The 20545-nt window shown below is 34.1% G+C and overlaps 1 protein-coding gene and 1 long non-coding RNA gene across 5 annotated transcripts in view; one reads left to right on the top strand and one right to left on the bottom strand.

The window, feature by feature from the left end:
- The window catches only part of LOC105197902 (calcitonin receptor), a 114547-nt gene that overhangs the window by 88693 nt on the left and 5309 nt on the right, over positions 1-20545 (top strand). For all 4 annotated transcript variants that reach the window (XM_026131704.2, XM_026131706.2, XM_039454258.1 and 1 more), the window contains exons 5-10: positions 1832-1938; positions 10873-10964; positions 11637-11763; positions 12337-12563; positions 17624-17794; positions 18188-18311. In XM_026131704.2, coding sequence (XP_025987489.1) covers positions 1832-1938; positions 10873-10964; positions 11637-11763; positions 12337-12563; positions 17624-17794; positions 18188-18311 — 848 coding nt within the window. The remainder of the gene's footprint in view (positions 1-1831; positions 1939-10872; positions 10965-11636; positions 11764-12336; positions 12564-17623; positions 17795-18187; positions 18312-20545) is intronic.
- LOC120358804 lies at positions 4381-6418 on the bottom strand. The gene is made up of 2 exons (XR_005575675.1): positions 5465-6418; positions 4381-5381 (listed from the first exon to the last, which is right to left on the bottom strand). It is a non-coding gene; the product is annotated as an uncharacterized LOC120358804 (long non-coding RNA).

The following is a 20545-nucleotide window of genomic DNA, read 5'->3' as shown; positions in this document are numbered from 1 at the left end:
CAAATGTGTATGGCCTCTCGATATCTCTTCTATTCATTTTTCTAATTCTTATAGTTTTATAAATCACAGTACGTACACCCATTTGAATTCGAGTAGCACGCCATTCTCTTTGTGAAAATTCGTAATGATCAGAGATCTCGAGCAAGCAGAAACGTAATTACAGAGATTACTACGGTCGTTACTTGCATACACCTCCGGATATTTACATCGTACCTCATCAGCTAATTAAGACCGGAAAAAAACGCGAAGAGAGCGTTAAAACGCCTGAAGGCGTCTGCGCGAGTCAAAGTTTATTTTTCCTGAAGATAAGTTTAACCAAGCAGCGCGTTTCGTAAGAGTGGACTGAAGTTCAATTTGCATTTTGTTTTATTTGCCAACTATTAGACCGTGGAGATTCGCAGAGAGGCATAATCCTCTCTATCCGCTTAATGGGTGGACCATCGACTACTCTTCTTGATTCTTCATGCAACGCCGCCGGCGCAGTTTTTACTAACTGCTCTGCATCGGGAAATTTTAAATTAGCTTGTTGTTTCGCCAGACTGGACGGAAGTTTGAACGAGCTTCGACAAGAAGCGAACGTAACTTCGTGGACGATTGCGTAGTGCAGCGTCAGGACATATCTTTTTTTTCTTCCGTTTCCATCTCTCTTTTAAGCATTGACAAATACGTTACGTCGAAGCGATGAAGCGTTACAAATCACATGTTATTTCTCTTTCTTTTAAGACACGTGTTTAGAATTTACTTTTTTTTTCGTCCGAACATAAAGCTTGTAGGAAAAAATTGTTGAATGCATGCCTAAATAGTACCTCATCAATATTTTATATTTTTACTTAATACAAGCGACATTTAATGACAAAAATATAAAATAAAGCAGAAACGTATTATAGATAAAAACAAGTTACATCTTGTGCTAATAACACTTAAAGAATATAGGTATATTGATTAGTTTTTATTAATTTATGCAATTGATAATCACGTATACAATCACGCAATTTTATATTGAATTTTTGTTTTTATAAAAAAAGATTTATCGTGAAATATTTTACATTTATTGCACATGCATATTTGCAACTATTAAAGTTAATTTGATATTTTTATCAAATCTACATAGTTTTCTAAATTGTCTCATTATAAATTTTTTTATAGTAGTTAATATTAAAGTAAGACTGATAACTGATGAAAGTAAAATGATTGATATGAATAAACATGTCAATTGCAAAACTTATTTTTGCTAGTTTTATTTCGATGTTTTTTTTTATTATTGTTATTTATTAATTATTAAATATTTGATCCCTTTTGTCGATAAATTTATAAAACAAATTAGAGTTAACGGTTCCTTATATTTTTCATTATTTAAATTCATAAATTTAATACTTTAAAAACGATGTGATTTAGGAAATAAATTGTTCACAGCGACCGGTTGCAGCATGTTGGAAAAAGCTTATAATAAATAAATTTGTTATTAATGAAAGATTAAATATTGCGGGTATCTGAAACATCAAGCTGCAATTTTCAATATTTATTTGCGTACAAATCAGTGCTAAATGAAAAAATGTAATAAAAAATAATAAGTAGCACGCATCGATAATTCTCCCCTACAGATTAATAAAATCGTAAGTAACAAACGTGCGCTTTAACCTTGTAAAAGTAAAACGAAATTGATGAACTTTTAATTATGATATGAGAATGACGTGCAAAATTTCATTAATATTATTAGCAGAGATACCGTTAAGGTTTGGTAATTATAAGAAATCGATAAATTCCGATGTACATTTCTCAACATCACTAACGCTGTACAACTCGTTTGATATTCCAACAATCTCTGTTGCAGTGAAGGCGCACAAATACTGCGAGTTGAACGGCACGTGGTTCCGGCATCCCGAATCTAATCAAATATGGAGCAATTACACGACTTGTGTGAATCTACAGGATCTGAGCGTGAGTTACTTCTTAATGTACTTGACTACACTCGCGTATAAAATAAACTGGCTTTTCAAAGGTCTCTCCGCCTTTACAATATGTCAAAGACATGAAATTCGGATATTGCCGCGATACAAGCGCATACGCATAAAAGGGATGCGCGAGCTTCGAAGAGATTTGAAAAATTCGACCGCCAAAACCATCGGACGGTGCGGGAGAAAGTGAGATGGGGGAAGGGGGAAGGGATTCATCCCTTTGGGAAATACATATGTAAGTCCTCACGCGCGAGTCCTAGGTGCATTCTTAGTCTCGTATGAGATATCGCCGTTCTGTTGACACCGCGCGTTCGATTCCACGTTATACTGCCTGAAGTCTCACGATCAGGCGACTCGTACATGTGTATTCTCCCGAGAGCTAATATCGTTTGAACGAACGGGACGCGTTTGTTGAAATATTTGAAAGACACGCACGTTGCATCCGACAGGGTATTACTTATTTTGCATCGCAACGTTGCACAGAGGAGCAATTTCAGCGATCACGCGACCTCGCAATCTGCCTTACGATACGGCGTCTGATGCATTATTCGTTTGAGCATTGCCGATATTTCGGCCATTTCGAGTAATGACGTTACGGTGAAAACGAGAGGGCAACAGAAAAAAAAGAGAAACAACATTTCTCGTGATTTATTTTCGAAGAATTGATTTCTCGTCGCTGCAACTGTCACGTGACTCGGCGAAGCGGATTTATGATGCGCGCACTGGAAATTTCAGTAAAAAGAGAACGCGAGGCATAGAAATGAAACAAGCATGAAATTGTCCTGAATTTCTCAACTTCTGTCAATACGCAAATCCCTTTAAACGTTTATCCCTTTTAATATTCAGTATCTGTCGAAGTATTATACATTTTCGGATGTACCAAAGATCGTTAATCCGTTGAGACAAATGGATTTTATAATGTGACCTCCGTCCTGGTTAGAGGCTCTCTCTTTAGAGATTTTTCTTCGCCGCTCTTACGCGGGATTAATGTTGGAAAGCAACGTGCCTTTGACGCGTGAGACAGTACGATAATACGATAAAGCGTTTCCCGGTTCCCGCCTGCGAGGAGCCGCTTTTACGTAACGCCATCCGTGTCAACCCTTCTCATGTACTTGACGAGCCGTGCTCTATTCATTAGGACCAGCTTCATTTCGGTACCGATACACATAGCGTGATCATCCTTTAGAACGTGGCTCGTCACAGCCGCTCTCGTCTCTCTCACACTCTCTCTCTCTCTCTCTCTCTCTCTCTCTCTCTCTCTCTCTCTCTCTCTCACTCTCTCCTGGTGTATCCATCACGTCGTCGTGAAGGCATTCACTTCTAACACGCATTGACGTCAATGTCGATACTACTTGCGCCTTTTTCGTTGCGACGCTGCTAAAATTGCGAACATAATACGACACTCTCGCCACGGTGCCCGTTTCTAAATCGAGTCTTTTACGGCAAAGTTTCGCTGCCGTGAGGTGAAACGAAGACAAATTCGAAGCACCGCGTAATAATTGTAGGTGTTGCGAAAGGATATGGGAAACGTGTGAAAAGAATGTGTGAAAAAACGTTTTAATAATTTTAATAGCACTATTAGCATAAAAAAGAAATAATGGGACCATGAGAGAATTTTTTAATCAAATTAATAATTAGTAAATTAAAAAAAAGAAAGAGAAAAATGTCATTTTTAAAATATTATACGGTGTGGTCTTTCAAAAAAATGCATTTGAATATTTAATACTTATACTAAGAGAAAAAATATCTTTAAACAAAAAAATTGTATTTAACACAAAAAATTATTTAGTTAAAAATTTCTTAATTGAAATCTTTACGTAAATAATATGTAGAAATAATTTTTTCTTTCATGTAATTTGTTCTAGAAAATATTTATTATAATTTTTATATTCAAGATAGATTTTTTTAATTTAAGAAAATAATTTAATTTAATTTAATAATATTATTACTTTATTTGTAAAATTATTATTTAAATATAAAAAATGTAATAATATAAAATTATATATTTACGATAATATATCTATTTACTTGAAGTAAATATTTTTACTTGAACGGAACAAACAAATGTTCCCATCAAAATACATATAATTTTAAGAAAATCTATTTTTTTTATTTAAAAAAAATGTTTTCTATTAGTGTATGTGAAGGGAAATATAAAATTTTAAAGCTTAAAAATTTCAATCTTTAAAATTAAAGTGAATACAATTGAAGAATTTAAGCCCTAGCACAGACTTTTTTTATAACGCATAACTCGTAACGAATAAGAGATCAATCAATCAGAATTTTTCATTTTCCTTCTCAGAGAAACAAAGGGGTCTAATTGATTAATTTTCTTATGTGTTATATAAAAGTCCGTACCAAATTCTTAAATTTTATTCAATTTAATTTTAAAGATTGAACTTTTCGCACTTTATGAAACAGCATATCAAGTACGCATTCGATTTCTATTTTACTTCTCATATCAGATGAAAATTAGTTTAGATATTACCGAATTATCTTTCGTATAATTATAATAGAGATTATGTGTTTTTTTTTTCACTCGATCATGACCATACATAGAATGGAGGGAATTTGGACGCAGGCGACGCGAAATGGTGGAAAATACTCGCCGTAGTCTCCGCGGTATACTATGTTATGAACGACGACGATAAGACGCACACTTATCTCTTTCGGGTCTAGAGAATGAAGCCAGACGGCTTAGCGGAAAAGCCTCGGGTGGATATATTTTTGCATGTACCGTTTCCATTCTTGTCCAGCTAGGTAATCTGCCTGAGTAATTTCTATCCGCGTAATCTTCCTGTTTACTTAATCCTTCTAGTTCCCGACAGTTATCCTGTGGTACACGAAATTGCGAATGGATTCATTAGACTCCGCTAATGATACGCCGAGTCGCAGCCGAGTTATCTTTGTGCGCGCACCCTTTATCTGTCTCCTTTATCTCTCCCGTTTTCCCCGTTCTTTTTTTTTGTTCTTGCTTTGCAAATTACGCGGTGATACATTTGCTTCTCGCAGAGATGGCGGTCTATTCCAGAGTTTTTAATTCACACGTATCTGACGTGAACTGAATTCTCATCGCATACGTGCCACCGCATATTCAAATAAAACTGATTCTTTGCGCTTGTAGTGCCGCGACGGTATGACAAAAGCCTTTGTATTCATTCCTATACACGATGAACGTTTACGTATCATCATCGATCCGCATTTCTAACATCCGCAACATCTGGGCTCTAAAGTAAATATTATCGTAAAACTAGGCGAAACGGCTTATGCAAATAAACACACTTAAAATGCATTGGACGGTATACTGAATTAGTCCCCGTCCTCCGAAAGCATGTAAATTGATTGAAATACTCATCGCCGGTATCAGCTCGTTCGCGTTTGGTTTGGCAATCATTTTAAAAGGAAATCATTTTGCATTTATATCATCTGAAAAGCGTAGGTTATGAAATTACATAAAATACGTTACACCGAAACTACGCTATAATCGAAATATGCGTGAATTCACTTACGTATTTTACATGCCGTCTGACAATGCCAGACTTTTAAATATTAAAGAGGTAACAACTTCGCGCGCAAGAGAATCCAAGTTCGAATGAAGTTCCGGAAAAATTTATATGACAGACGTTTATTGCACTTTTAACAAGCAGTAAAAAGAACTGAAAATGAGGCATAGTTGCACAACTTTGTTACATAAAGTTGGAAGTGCCACGTGACGTTGATTATTCGTCGCGCATGAAGATTGCATTTTGATTACAGTTTTTCGTTTGCAATCGAAGTACCGCTATTAAAATTTACATGGCGAGTGTTTATTACGCATTCTAGGATAGAGTAGAAAAACATTGAAGGAGTTATAGAACTTGGTTATATAAAATTTGATAAGAAAATGAATAATATAAAATTTTTTATGTTGCTTAATGTTTGTTTGATTTTGTTACTGCGTTGCACGTGAATTTATTGACCCGATAAGTGAAGTCAGCGATTGCATGAACTTGTGTCTAAATGATAAATACGATTCGGCTATTTATTTGTCGTTTTGAAATGTGACTCTTGAAAATGTCTCAACTTTCTCTTATATTTCCGCGCACGGAAAAGCACGGAAAGCAACTACTCTGAAACTTTCTCTTAAATTTGCAGTTCTTAATTATTAGACGGAGATAATCCTGAAGATTAACTAATGGAAGGACAGGGGAAAATTAGAAACATTTCCATTACTTTTAGTTCCAGGATAACTTCTTTAACTCTTCTAACACGTTGCAAAGCCATTATTTGTTTGGAGAGTTTAAAGTTAATAATAGTTAAAGAGTCTCTCTCTGTCTCTGTTTTAGAAAACAAAAAGCTCGATTGTTTTTTCTCTACCTCTGTACCTCTTTCGAAAGTACATGTTTGGATGTTTTTCGCTAATTTTATTGAAGAATTGATAAAATGGTAAAAAGAAAGTTAGCGAGGCATGACCTTAAAATGGGCCTGCCTCTGATACAGCGTACAGTAAAAACATGAATAAAAACATGAACCTAAAAAGGTCATTATTCATTAGCTCTCAAAAAGAAATTCCTAAAAATCATCAATCTTTTGAGCCGTTGAGTAGAGAAACCTTTTAATGCGCGTGTGGACGAACAACCTGGATCGATGCGTTACTTTTATTCGCGCAGTGTTGTATAGACATTCATGCAGCTAATGCAGTGCCTTTAGTACTTGTCTACGAGAAGATGTATGCTAAATAAACCAACATTTTACATTCACAAAATTGACATCAATATTCAAGCACTATTACCATATGTCCTTGTTCCTGACAAAAAATTACCCATTTCGCCGTTTTAAGCACTTAATGGCAGTTGACGCACTTATATATGGCAGTTTTTTTTTGTAACATATAATAAACATTCTTTTTTCATCATAATCCAAGTAAAAACCTCAATGTACACAGCATAAAGGAAGCAAGCGAGAGAAAAAAAACTGATTGATTATTCAAATATAATGAAAGAAATAATGTAAGACATGAACCTATTACTGCCAGTCAATGTCCTGAATACTGTCTCCTTTCCTCTTTCCCCTCGATTATTGCCACACTATCTAATATTACCTACCTATTCTCGTTACGTATTTACTTATGATTATACAACAGTCTTAGTTTAATATTAAAACATTTTTAATACGTAACACTCGTATACTTTTTAATACGTAACTCTCTTACAATGTCACTATATGTACATTTTCTACTCTAATACTACAAATGAAAAAAGCGACAGTAACTGGGACACTGGCAGTAATTGGATTAGTTACTCTATATCGTGATTGCAACAGGGAAAAATACAATTTTGATAGATTTCAGATTTTATCTATAAAACTTTTCGTCTGACATCTGTACATACACGCGCGAGAGATCTAATTCTAGGACGTAAAGGCGTTTCCCAAATAATATTTAAACCAAACAAAATAATATTTGTAATTGCAGATTATAATAATTGACAATATAAAGTGCAAATATTTACGGCATTTCGATTTATTATTTTATAAATTTGCAGCTGTCGCTGTCGACTCGGCGATATTGCACTATATTGTCACGTGCCGAGCGAATTCATTGCGCTCGCAGAGCGAACTTCGCACGAAATCCAATACGATCTGTAAACAGCGATAGCTCGGTTTCAATTCGACACTACGACACGTACGAAATTGAGGATTCATCTGTCTCCTAATATTAACGGGATCGCGGATGCAAACGACAATAAGCTGCAATGTAGCGCGGGAGATAGTGTAATCCGCGCGCTATCGATACATAATAAACCAAGAGCGAAACGGCGGGACACAATTACCGTTTCGTTCGCGTTTGATAAAATTTATCGTGTCGCCGCATGCAACAGCGGTATAATTTCCGGGACCCGCGTTAATCCGATTGGACCGGTCCCGAAGAAGAGAGAGAGACCCGGCTCGTACCTATCTGCACTATTATAGTATCAAGTGCCGTGTAATCTCAAGGTAGAGCTCGAAGTATCCAGAGACTGCTTATACCGAATTTCATGAATTATTTAGCGTCGACTACCGTAGCACGGCGTGAAATCCATTTAAAGCTGTGCGGTTTGGACCCAATTTTCATAATTATGATATTCAGCGATTCGATTTAAGGGCACAGGTTAATTAAAAGTATCCACTCGCCCGCGCCGCGCGCCGCTATTTCGTTTTCAGCAGCTGCAAAATTCTATTTGACGTACGTTTCGAATCTCTTCGTGGATTATTTGACTTCTCAAATGGGGGACGTAGTGCTGAAACGTTTTATCTCGTCTGGAATTAACAAATATTCTCGCCGTTTAAATTGCTATTATATAACTTTACTTTGATGATATATAATAATTACATTTGATAATTACTCGTGGAAAATTAAATTGCTTTCTCAGGTTTTGCTGAAGCAAATTGATATTTTGTAAAATTAAAACCGACCCGATAGGCACATTATGCAAATATTGTACAATTATCGCCTCACGAATTTTTGAATAATTGCGTTAAAATCCTTAAACAATATTTGTCAAAAATCAAATAAATCTAAAGAGATGTAAATATTTTGCAATTATTTCAAAAACCTTTTGATTTTTTATTTAAAATGTTACCATGCTGAATGTCTAATATTTCATATTGCAATGTTTCTACATTACAATTTAGAAATAATTGTTCACTTATGTATTTTAATTAATTATATTTCTAAACGTTTTACACACAGCAAGGCTACAAATATATTTTTTTAAATTAAAAATTTTAAACAATTCTTTCCAAATTTAATTTTGTAAATGTATCACTAAAATCATTCACCATATTTTTGTAGTTTTGCAGAAATACTATTTTAAAGTTAATTAAACAAGCAATTATATAAACAATATTTTATAAAAAATTAATACTTTTACATCTATTTTTTTAAATATATTTACATAAAATTGCCGATTATAATTTTTATCCAAGATTTCGTCATATATTTAATAATTGTTATCCTCTCGAGGATAACGAAAACATCAAACATAAAGGTAAGAAAATCTATGTCGGTTTACAACAGATTTTCGTGCCTAATAATTTTTACAATCTTCAACCTATGCTTGGCGCCGCGAATGAAATAGAAATGACATACATGGAATAAAATATGTAGCTTTTTGTTTATTTTGTGAACGCATAATCGCCGGTACTGCAAAGAGATTTATGTGAGCAGAGTTAAATATTAAATTCACATTTGCGCGCGATTTAAGCTGGAGCACCTTATTCATGAGTAGTGCTAGGGTATGAAAGCGCAGACTTGTAGGCTTTCGTGCACGGCGTTAATAAGTAACGTGACGTTTGTACGATGGCGGTTAAGAATAACGCTGCTTCCCATCCCGTTGGGGAAGAACGGATTAATGTTTTCCCCAAGAGGCGCTCTCTCCCCTGCCGTCATCCGTTTCTAGCGAATGCAAGAATAGAAATTTCGTTATTCGCGGCGAAGCAAACCGCCAGCGCCGAGAGCGTCCGCTTTTGCTTTATTGCATACTTAACAAGCGGGATTATACGCTCGAGTTTTCGGACAAAGTCCGAATTTTCCTTCCGCAGTCGAAGCAAGCTCAATTAATTTTCCAAGCCCGGCCGGCCTTGGCGCAGGTCACGAGGCAGGTTTTCGGACGGCGAGCCTCATAAACACTTCGTGCCTGGCAGACATTTGTCATACATAGGACAACGTTACGAAGCCCTATTACTAGCCGACTTTGCTTTGCAGATGCGGCAAGATTTGCATGCGACGGCGTAAAGGAAGTATGTTAGTTGCGAGGGGGCCGAGGGACACGGAGATCCAAGCGGATGAATTTTAAAACGACAACGCCGGGCGAATTGCGTTGCTCGTGCATATTTCGAATGAAAAAGATGAAGAAGCGGATTTGAGCGAAAGTCGTAATTTTTTTATGGTTCTGTGAGTTTTGAGATTTTCTTAGTTCTCTGACATTCACGAAAGCCGCAGGATGTTTGAAAACTAGTTTCAAGTTTGAATATTGTTACGAGAATGTGTTTACGACAGCGAAAAGTCGATATGACCGCATAGTGGACAAATATAAATTTTTGTGTTCGTAGAAGAAACTTTTGCTGCGAAAAATATATATGTATAAAAAGAAAATTTTATAACTTTTAATTAATATTTTTATCACGATTAAGTTTTAACTTGACGACTGATCCACAATGTATACTCTTTGCTTTCTCTATCTTACTTTTTGTTTATTACCTTTTCGCATATTGTTATATCAAAAATAGCGAGATAAAAGTTGACAAAAGAGGCAAGAAACGTATGTTAAAAAATACATTTGTTGCTAAAATAGTAAACGGAGGAAAAACAAACAGCATGTAGATTAACTTTTATTATAGTTACAGTTAATTATATTTGTATATATGGATTATATCTATCCCGCAATAATTTCTTTTCGTTTTATAGGCATCGAAAAATTTGCAACTAAACTTTACGTAATGCTTAGTGAAAAATTCAAGTTTAGTTATGTATCTAAAAATATATCGGTTTCCTTGTTTAAACAAATTTTAAATAGCGTTTTGTTCGTATTAATCTTGAGTTGTGTTACCTACTTTCGAATTGATTTTTTTTTATGAAATGCTTTCTGAGAAATAATGTTACGTAACAAATCTAGATGATGGTTAATTTCTTTTGTACCACATGCGCAACGAGTTTGCAACGACGACATGATAATTAATCAAAGAAACGATTGGGGTCAGACTCGCGTTACTTGCTCTTTACTACTACGTTGTAGTCGACCCTCAAAGCATGAAATTTTCTGACGAAATAATAGAGTTGTAACTCACGTCGACTTGGCACAATATGAATTAATAAAAATTAAAGCACTACTCTAAAAATTAACAGGCCGCTCTGGAAATGCGGGGACGGAGTTTTAAATTTTTGATAACGTGATTACAGTGGCAGCAAAGTATAAATGGAATCTACGAGGCGGGATACGCGATCTCCTTGGTAGCTCTATTGCTTTCCTTAGGAATTCTCACGTACTTCCGGTAAGTTATAAATTTATCATTGCTGTTATTATCTTTGCTACCTTAACAGGGTATTAAAATTTGTATGCGCGTCAGAGTATGTTAATGCAAAAACTTTGAGATTTACTTTTAGAGGCGCACACTTGAGATACGTCTAAATTAAATTTCTTAAGAAGAAAGGTATAATATTTTTTTTTTATCGTTTAATAATAAAACTCACAGCTTCTTAAATATCGAGAAAAAAGTTTTTCCAAGGATCTCAAAAGATAAAACGTTTGGGAATATTAAAAGTTTTTAATTTTTTTAATTAGAAATAAAAATTTCTAGAAATATTAAAATGTTATTGTATTATTTATTATATATATTAATAAATTTTTAGATGTATTTTTTATCTAACAAATAAGTAAAGTCTTATCATCGGAGATACCAATTATTAACCGTATTCGAGACATGAACTAGTGCAGCTTAAGTAACAGTCCAATCTAGACGGATGTTCGCCAAACAATTGTATACGAGTTACATCCGTCTAGATTGGACTTAAGCTGCACTAGTTTATAGGGTTAATAGTTGGAATCTTCAATGATAAAATTTTGCTTGCTTTAAGAACTTTTTTTATGATTCTATAACACGGAATGAGGACTCGTTGAAAAGAAAGAAGTGCGCTATTGAAAGGACTCTCTTGTTTCTTTTCAGATCTCTCAGATGCGCACGGATTACGCTACATATGAATCTATTCACCTCATTCGCATTCAACAATGCCTTGTGGCTGATTTGGTACAAGTTCATAGTATCGAATACGGATCTACTACTTAATAATGGCGTACGTATTAAGAATATGAATATGATAGAAATAAAAAGAAAAGAAAATATATAAATGTATACAAAATAAGATTCTACATTTTATTTGCAATTCAAGGTGTTTATTAAAACGATGGAAATACTATTCATGCGATCGTTAAAATAAGTTTCTTTTTTACAATTGCAAATACGAATTTGCTTTGTGTCAATTGCAATTTATGAAAATTCTGAAAAATTCTTGTTGACGAATAAAAGTTGAAACTAAGTTGAATATACAGAATAGAATAATTTGGCTAAATACGATACGAAGCTAAATGTTATTGAGAAAATATTTTTCAATGATAAATATCTTGAACGACGGGATTAGAAAATGGTTAAAATTGTCAATAATTTACCTAATTATCTAAAATACACATTTGATAATATTATGTATTTAAATATTAATTTAACTGAACCTAAAAGATGAGAATAGCATCGCATCAGGAAATATTGTCGTATTATGTTCAAGACTGACGCGATTACTCTGATAGTTCGCAAGCGAATATAACTTGAGTGACTCTGAAGAGGAGTTCATAAATTGTCGCGTGCTTTGCAGATACCATGTCGCGTTCTGCACGTAGTCCTTCATTACTTTCTATTAACAAACTACGCTTGGATGCTCTGCGAAGGCTTCTACCTGCACACGTTGCTAGTGAGTGCGTTCACTAGCGAGCACAAATTAGTGAATTGGCTGATGGGACTCGGGTGGCCAGTGCCAGCTGTAATTGTCACCTTATACACAGCGCTACGTGCATCTAGCGACGATCCTGCAGACACCGAGCAGTAAGTAACAATTTGCAATTGTCAAATCATACTTATAAAACGAACTACTTTGCCAGCAACATTAAAAGAAGCTTTTGTGTTGCACAAAATAGATAAAGAGAAATCAAAATCGGATGAAAGGTTGGATCTCAAAGTAGATTAAAAAAGCTTTTATCCTATATAATAGGCAAAAGAAATAACGTTACCATCGCATTCACTTTCCATTATTATTTTTTTTTTTTACGATATTAAAATGGAACTGGTTAATGCAATATCGTATTTATTAATTTATAGAATTTAAATTCAAATTCTTTACTCGTTTTTTCTTTATAGATTTAATCGAAACTTGTGTATCGAGGAAGAAATGAATAATACGTATGAACTGACAGTTGATTAATGTATTTCCTATCGGTTTTAACTGAATTTCACGTTTCATGTGAGATAACGTTAAACACTTTTCATTGAAAAAATATTGAAAGAATGTTAAAATAATTTTAGGTGCCACACACAGACTCGAATAAGCAAATCATCAAACACACATCAGATGTATGCGTTAGAAATATTAAATGTGTATACAAAAGATTACGAGTCACGCTTGTCCGTGATGGCTCTATATTACAACTGAAGCTAAAGAGAATGGAATTTCTCGAAATATTTCTCCAATCGGTTAGGCACGTGTAGCGGCGCGTGTAAAAATACGATCGTGCCGAATTAGGAAACGCTCGTTTTCAGATCTGTATTACTATTGTAATGCATTTCCGATAAACGACTGCGGCAGTTGAACGAGCCTATTAATTGAAGTGTTTGGGATTCGTTGAAGAGAGGAAACTGTTGACCTGTAGCACCGGCCGACCGTGGAAAGGGTGCCGGTCTACACTAATTTCTCAGCAAGAACAGCATGCGGTCGGTGGCGTACGTGATGGTAAAATTAGGTATGTCCGCCACCATAAAGCCACGATAGCTAAATGTGCCGTGGTAGAAGATCGAAACCGCTGTGCGACAATCGTATTACCGTTCCATTATATACGACAGCTGAGCGAAAACTGTCGATATACATGCTGAGAAATCGGTGTGCTTCTCTAAACAAAGTAGTTTCCTTCTACATCCGTAGCAGCATCGACGGTGATTGATAAAATGGCGATTTAACTTAAATGTTAAAATAATATGATGAATTATAATATTTTATTTTACACTTGAAGTAAACGAGACAGAATCGTCGAAGTCTAATGTATTTGAAGAAGGTTCGTAAAATGGGATCTAATAAAATTCTTATTTTATTAGATTACGTAACTGAATCATGTAAGAAAACGGTACCGTGGATCCCGGAGGATCCCTTTTTTTTTATCTAAAACCTTTCTAAATCTCACGTTCGACCTTTCTGCGCGAAACCTTTTTATAGCCGATAATAGGGGGATCGCCTTACATAACTTACTATAGAAACCTTTTTTTTTCCTAGAAGAAGAATTTCATGTAGTGGTGTATCCCTTACGCACGAACGCCCTAGTCTTTTAAAATATGAATTTGCATGTGGAGAAAAATTGCTGTAGGGGTAATAAGAAAAATGGTAAATATGAATAAGCCTGAAATATTTTCATATCTGTCGGAATCTGCAATAATAGCTTATATCCCTGCTCCTTCCTACATTTTTCAGAGAATGAGACAAAGATATATTTTTGCAAAGCTCTGTTAATATGAATTTTACGATAGTACGTTATTCCTTTGCATCGGGGCTTAAAACGTTTAGGGAGCATTTTAATTAATCTAATTTTTTACCCCCGTAAGTTTTTCAAGTTTTTTAAATTTTAATGCGATCAAAAGTTTAAGGACTAATAAAACATACCTGAGGCTATCTTTCTCTATACCAATATACTGTATATAATCCGACAAAATCTCTGAGCGCCGAATGAATCAGCGTTTTCGAGTACCCTCGTTACTTTACTGAAGGCGAGGCCACAAAAAAGCCATTGTTGGTCTATCTTTTTTAGGAGAACAATTCATCGTGGGGATAGCACGCGTTTTGCATCGATTTTTTTTATTTGGTTTGTAGCAACTCCCTAACGCGTTATGGGTACTTTACTTTTTCGCAACGTGAGTTTTACGCGAAAATACGGAACGCAAAGGTCAGAGAACGTTCTGAAATTAATAAAAGGGCAAAATTGGACGAATATCGTATTTCACTTGTGCAGTTTCGACCATGGTACGCCATGGTCTATCGCGCGATAGCGTAATATAAAGCATCTATTACACCTGTCGCTCGACTTTAAAACTTCCCCAGAGTTTGAAGATTGAGTACGACACGCTACGCTAAAATTTTAAGTGCATAACTGTGTTAAGTAATTGACAACATTGTAAGACTTTTCAATCACGTTATTTGTTAAAGCTAATAATCTTACACCTACAAATCTTGGACGTACATTTTGTAACTTAATCGCACGTCTTACAATTAGCGCAGGTGCTTTTTATATATTACTTTTTTTTCTATTTAGAGCTCGGAAATCTAATTAATTTCTACATTCGAGTAATATTGTGTCGATGTCGATTTTATGTCTGTCGATATACATATTAAATGACTTTTCATGATTCTCATTCAATGTGACAGCTTGTTACCGGCTAATTAAAATTATTATTCAGCAAAAATACTGAAATTTGTTTGAAGACTGTTCTACGCGGCACACGCCTTAACAACGCAATAACACGAGTGTATACTCAATCTTTGCACCAGACGCCGGAAATATGCTCCGCGGAAATATGTGTACGAATAGCTTTACGAGCGACGCAGATTGAAACGTATCGGAACATTGATGAAATAAACGGCTCGATAACCAGCCGCATCGACGCCACGTTATAAAATACGAAGTTGATGGAAACAACTTTCATATTTGAAAGTATAACAAATGTATTGTCGAGTCGAATCGTTTTCGCAGAAATGCCACGAAACGTTCGCAATATTCATGGTAACAGTATTCTCTTTTAAGTATGCAACGTAAATAAGAAATAACTTGATTAGCAATGGCTAATAAGCCACGATCGTGGAGATTGATCTCAGAATCGTTTATTTCAGAAATTCTCCATATATTAATTCAAGAGAGAACTAATTTAAATTTCAATAAACATGCAGTCGTCTGCTATTAACTTTGATTTATATTAGCTCCATGTATACAGAATGTTACTCAGAATGAGTGTAACGAACTTTGATAGATTATTCGACAAATCCATTCTGAGTAAAAAATGTCAATCAACGTAGGTTCTATTCTTAATAACATCAATCCTTTCGCGCTCGTATTAATAAAACAATGAGTAATTTAAGACCGTGAACGAGCTATTTTTTGGTGCGAATCACAATTTATTTTATTCTTGCACAGTCAAGACAATATTAGCAGAGCGTTTCGGACGTACTTGTCCTCCTTCAGCCGCATTAATTTACATTTCTTTTAAATCAAATTACTTGTCATACTTTTTACAAATACAAATTTCTACATGTCTCTCTAATTTAAATAAATAATAATAGTTTAAATAACCAATACCGATTTAACTAAATAAAAATTATTCAAATGAGTACTATTGACTTAAATAAATGACAATGATTCAAAAAAGTAATAATTTAACATGGACCCAGTAATTTAAATAGATTGACGAATACAATAATTTAAACCACTTACGAATAATGTACCGCATGGATAAAAGTACTGTGCTCAGTTGTATGTCTGTTTCGTGTGACGCTAAATACACGACTGACAACCAGTATGAAGGGCTATTTTAAGGAGTTCTCGCGTTATCTTGACTCTAAGATTAAAATAAATTGCAATTTGCATAAATAGCTTATTCACGGCCTTAAATTACTCTTTGTTCTATTTTCAATACTTAAAGACTAAAGTTAAAGTATTCAATATCTAAAGTACAATAGTTAAGCTTTAAAAGTTTGCTGCTATTATAGCTTTTTGTGCATTTATTTGCATTTGTTTGCACAATCTCACGTTTTATTTTGATTTCCCAAAAGTTACTTCCTATTACATAACGTAATAGCTTTTTTATTTATTGTAATAAACAGCAAATTAAACAATTTTTGTAATTACGTAAGTAATTGAGAATAAAACCTATGCTCATGTGACACTTTTTACTCGGAATAAACTTTCCAATAAAATAATAAGGGTTTGTCACACAGTTACTTCCGAATTACTTTGTTATAAATGGTATACCGTGATGAAGGAAAGATTATATTTTCACATTTTGATTTTAGCGTTTTCTCGTGATTGCTTCACACAAGATTCGACGTCAGCATCTCCTAATCTTTGCTTATCCATCTATTTTTGTCGATATATTTTTGCAATATACTCCCACTATCACGTGGGGTAAATGTTTTATATTCAGTGAATACCGAGGCAATATATATAGCGATCCTCCAATCTGTTGTGCGTCTTTCTCTGCCTCTTGCATTTATTACAGGAAGCTCATCGCAAAGTTATCCCTTGACATTTTTCATCATCTTTCTATCAGGTTTGTTAGAATAGGGATTTATATTAAGCGTCTTCACACACGAATGTGGATACACTTAGGTACACAAGAATCGAGGTGCGATCGATCTTCGATGCGCACGAACGCTTTTCTTCTTCCTTCCTGTTTTCTTATTAATAAAAGTGTTAAATATATATACGCCTGACGAATGACATGCACGATATTTCAACGTAACAGAGATAACTTTCAAACAACGTTCCCGCACAAAGCAGCGAAAGCATAAACCAACGTAAACATGTTGAATGTATCTTGTGACGAACCAATAAACATTTCATTAATCTTCTCGATGGTAATACACGCGCGTCTGCGGTATTCAACGGTTCACAAAGAAAATTTTAGAAAGAACCGTGTATACAATTTGTAACAATATGCTTCATTAGAATTCAGAGTATCATTTTCACTAGTACAGTCTCTTCGAATACAGCGCTCCATGATTAAAAAGAGCAAAAGTCATGCAGGTGGACAGAATTACAGTCAGTTAGCAAATAAATTAACTAATAATTAATTACACTAATTATGAATGGCGAATAAGTAATGAATTGCGAATATTAAATTATTGTTATGATTAGATGCTGGATCGATGAGGGCAACTACAAGAACGCGCTGATTTATCCCGTACTGGTTTCTACTTTGCTGAATGTGCTTTTCCTATTTAATATCGTGCGAGTTCTTCTCATGAAGTTACGTGCCGGTCCCGCCATTGGAACGCGCCCTTCACGATCTATACTGCAAGCTTTCAGGTAGTTGAATTTTTCACTTTCTATATGCTACCTTTCATGTCAAATTGTACATTGACATGACAGCGGAAAAAAGAACGCAACAAAGGGCGTAACGAACGTATCCTTCCTACAGAGATTTACAGGGAACATGTACAAGTACAATTTTTTTTTTAATTACGATCAATTATTTTCAACATTTATCAGCTTCCGTTTTTACCAAGGACGCTACCCAATATTGTTAACAGATCTCGATTTTTTTCATTATTATGAAAGATGTTTTTTAATTTAGTAATTAAATTAAATGCAAGTAACGGAGGTTAATTGCTGATAATTTGTTATTACGAAAAAATACTATACTTTCGAGTGCAAACTTGTGACAGTAATTATTCGTAACGACATTTAACGTCTTTTCAGGGCCACGTTACTTTTAGTGCCTCTCTTGGGCCTCCACTATCTAGTAATTTTGTTTCGGCCACCAAAGAATCATCCTTGGGAAAACTTCTACGAGGTCCTATCTGCAATCACAGCTTCTTTCCAGGTTAGTGCTATTAAACCGTTGCGTATTTACTTCACAATTAAGAACGAAATAAACAAGTGAATTATATATATTCGTATAATGGACCTGTCTGCGAATCGTATTGCGCATTATGGCATATGTTTCGAACAGATATCAAATCCGATTGTAAAGCTTCGTGCATTGAAAAGCGTCCGATATGCAATTTATTGCAGCCTACTCTTTCATATATCTCAACGTATTCGTCAATGCGATATTAATTTTTATTGTATTGCGGAAATTTTTCATGTAACAAGGTGTAAAATGTATCACGCAAACAAATAAATTAACAAAGTGAATTTTACCTTTCGCCAATTTAGAATATTGAAATACGAGTATATTGTTCAATTTGTTCTTTCATGAGTTGCATTGCGTTAAAAAAGTATGACGCCCCATTAAAAAAAAAGAAAATGTGAAATAACTGAAACATCATAAAATATGATATGTTGGGAAAAAAAATTTCTTGCTCATCATAAATATTTATATCCTTTTAAAATAAACAATTTCTTTTCTCTTTGACTTTTCCGTATATTGAAAGATATTCTTTGCATTTAAGATACAAGAATATATATATATATATATATATATATATATATATATATATATATATATATATCCCTTTATATGCAAATGGCCAGCGACAGCATTTGTGTTAAGCTGGCTTCAGACGATACGGTCAATTTACGTCAACGTTGGCGAATGCATTGGCTACCAACGCTGGGCCAATGTTGGTCATGTATGAATATGCAGTACAATTGATATTCATATGATATCCGTCATTAACCATATGCACATATAAGGCAATATTTTGCAAATGTGCGCCAACGTTAGAAAAAATGGACAGTAATTGCGGCAGTCGCAGAAATGTTATTGAAGAGATTTTTTTTTTTATTATCGATTAAAAACCTCCATTGAACTGCTTTTTAATATCAATCTAAGCATCATTATATAATATTGATTCCACACATTTTTCTAAATAAAAACATCACACATATTATGTATTAGCATTTGAACGCTAAACGCTTTTATAAAATATTATATAATAATTTTTTGAACATAATGACTTTATATATAATAATTTTTTGAACGTAATGTAGCTCGTGGAAGAATAAATTCAACAATATGCTCGTATTTCAATATTTTAAATTGGCGGTGCTTTTATTCGCAATTTCTTTTTATACTCATTGAATTTATTTTGTAGAGCTTTCATTGAATTATTAACATTAGCCAATGTTGGCGTACATTGGTCATGACGTTTGGCGCAGGCTTTATCTAAATCGTCTCGTAAAATGTGACTGTATCGACACTCGACAATAATGATGTCGTAAGAATATCTTGTACCTATTAGGGCCTATGCAGAATGATTGACTTATAATCTTAAGATAAGTTTCATGACTTTAGTCGTTGTTTTCAGTAACGCACAATAACTATCTTGTGTCTCAAGTCTAAAACTATAAAGAGTTTCTGTTTATAACTTTAAACTTGGGATAAGACAATTACTGTGCGTTACTAAAGACAGAAACTTGAGTCATAAAACATTTTCTTAATATAATAAGTCAGCCATTTTGCTTAGTAGAAGTGAAGAACTATAGATAGTGCGTCGTTACTATCGATTGCGCAATTATTTTTATAAGTATCGGTAATACTATTAACAATTTTAAAATTATTATTTTAAAACTATTGATAGTGATTATGGGTAATATTGTCGATATTTATGAAAGTAATTATTGCAACCGATAGTAAACACTCTCTATCGACAGTTCTCCATCTCTACTGCTAAGTCCTTACAAATTATTATGATAAATAAAATCATAATAACAGCCTTATTATTTTATTATGTTCTATGTGGGAAGTAATATAAACCGACACTGCAATTTAGCTTTGTACGATCATGTACTTCAAAAAATTATCATTTTTAGAAATATAATTTTTACAAAAATCAATATGAACGAATAGCACGATAGTTTTTACTACTACTACACCGCCAATTTAGAAGCACCGCCAATTTAAATCACTTTTATACAATTATTTTTACACAGTAAAGTTAATATTATGCAACGAATGTTACAGAGATCACGTGTAAACGCGCAATTGAAATAAATAACTTTATCATGCATATACATGAGCACAAATATACGAATACTGCACTGTTACAAGCGGAAAAAAAATGTATGAGAAATGTTGCAAAATTATCACGACACTAAAAACTTTCTGCATAG

Source organism: Solenopsis invicta, chromosome 10 (genome assembly GCF_016802725.1).
Source record: "Solenopsis invicta isolate M01_SB chromosome 10, UNIL_Sinv_3.0, whole genome shotgun sequence".
NCBI classification, from domain to species: domain Eukaryota; kingdom Metazoa; phylum Arthropoda; class Insecta; order Hymenoptera; family Formicidae; genus Solenopsis; species Solenopsis invicta.
This window is presented reverse-complemented; position numbering and strand designations above follow the sequence as displayed.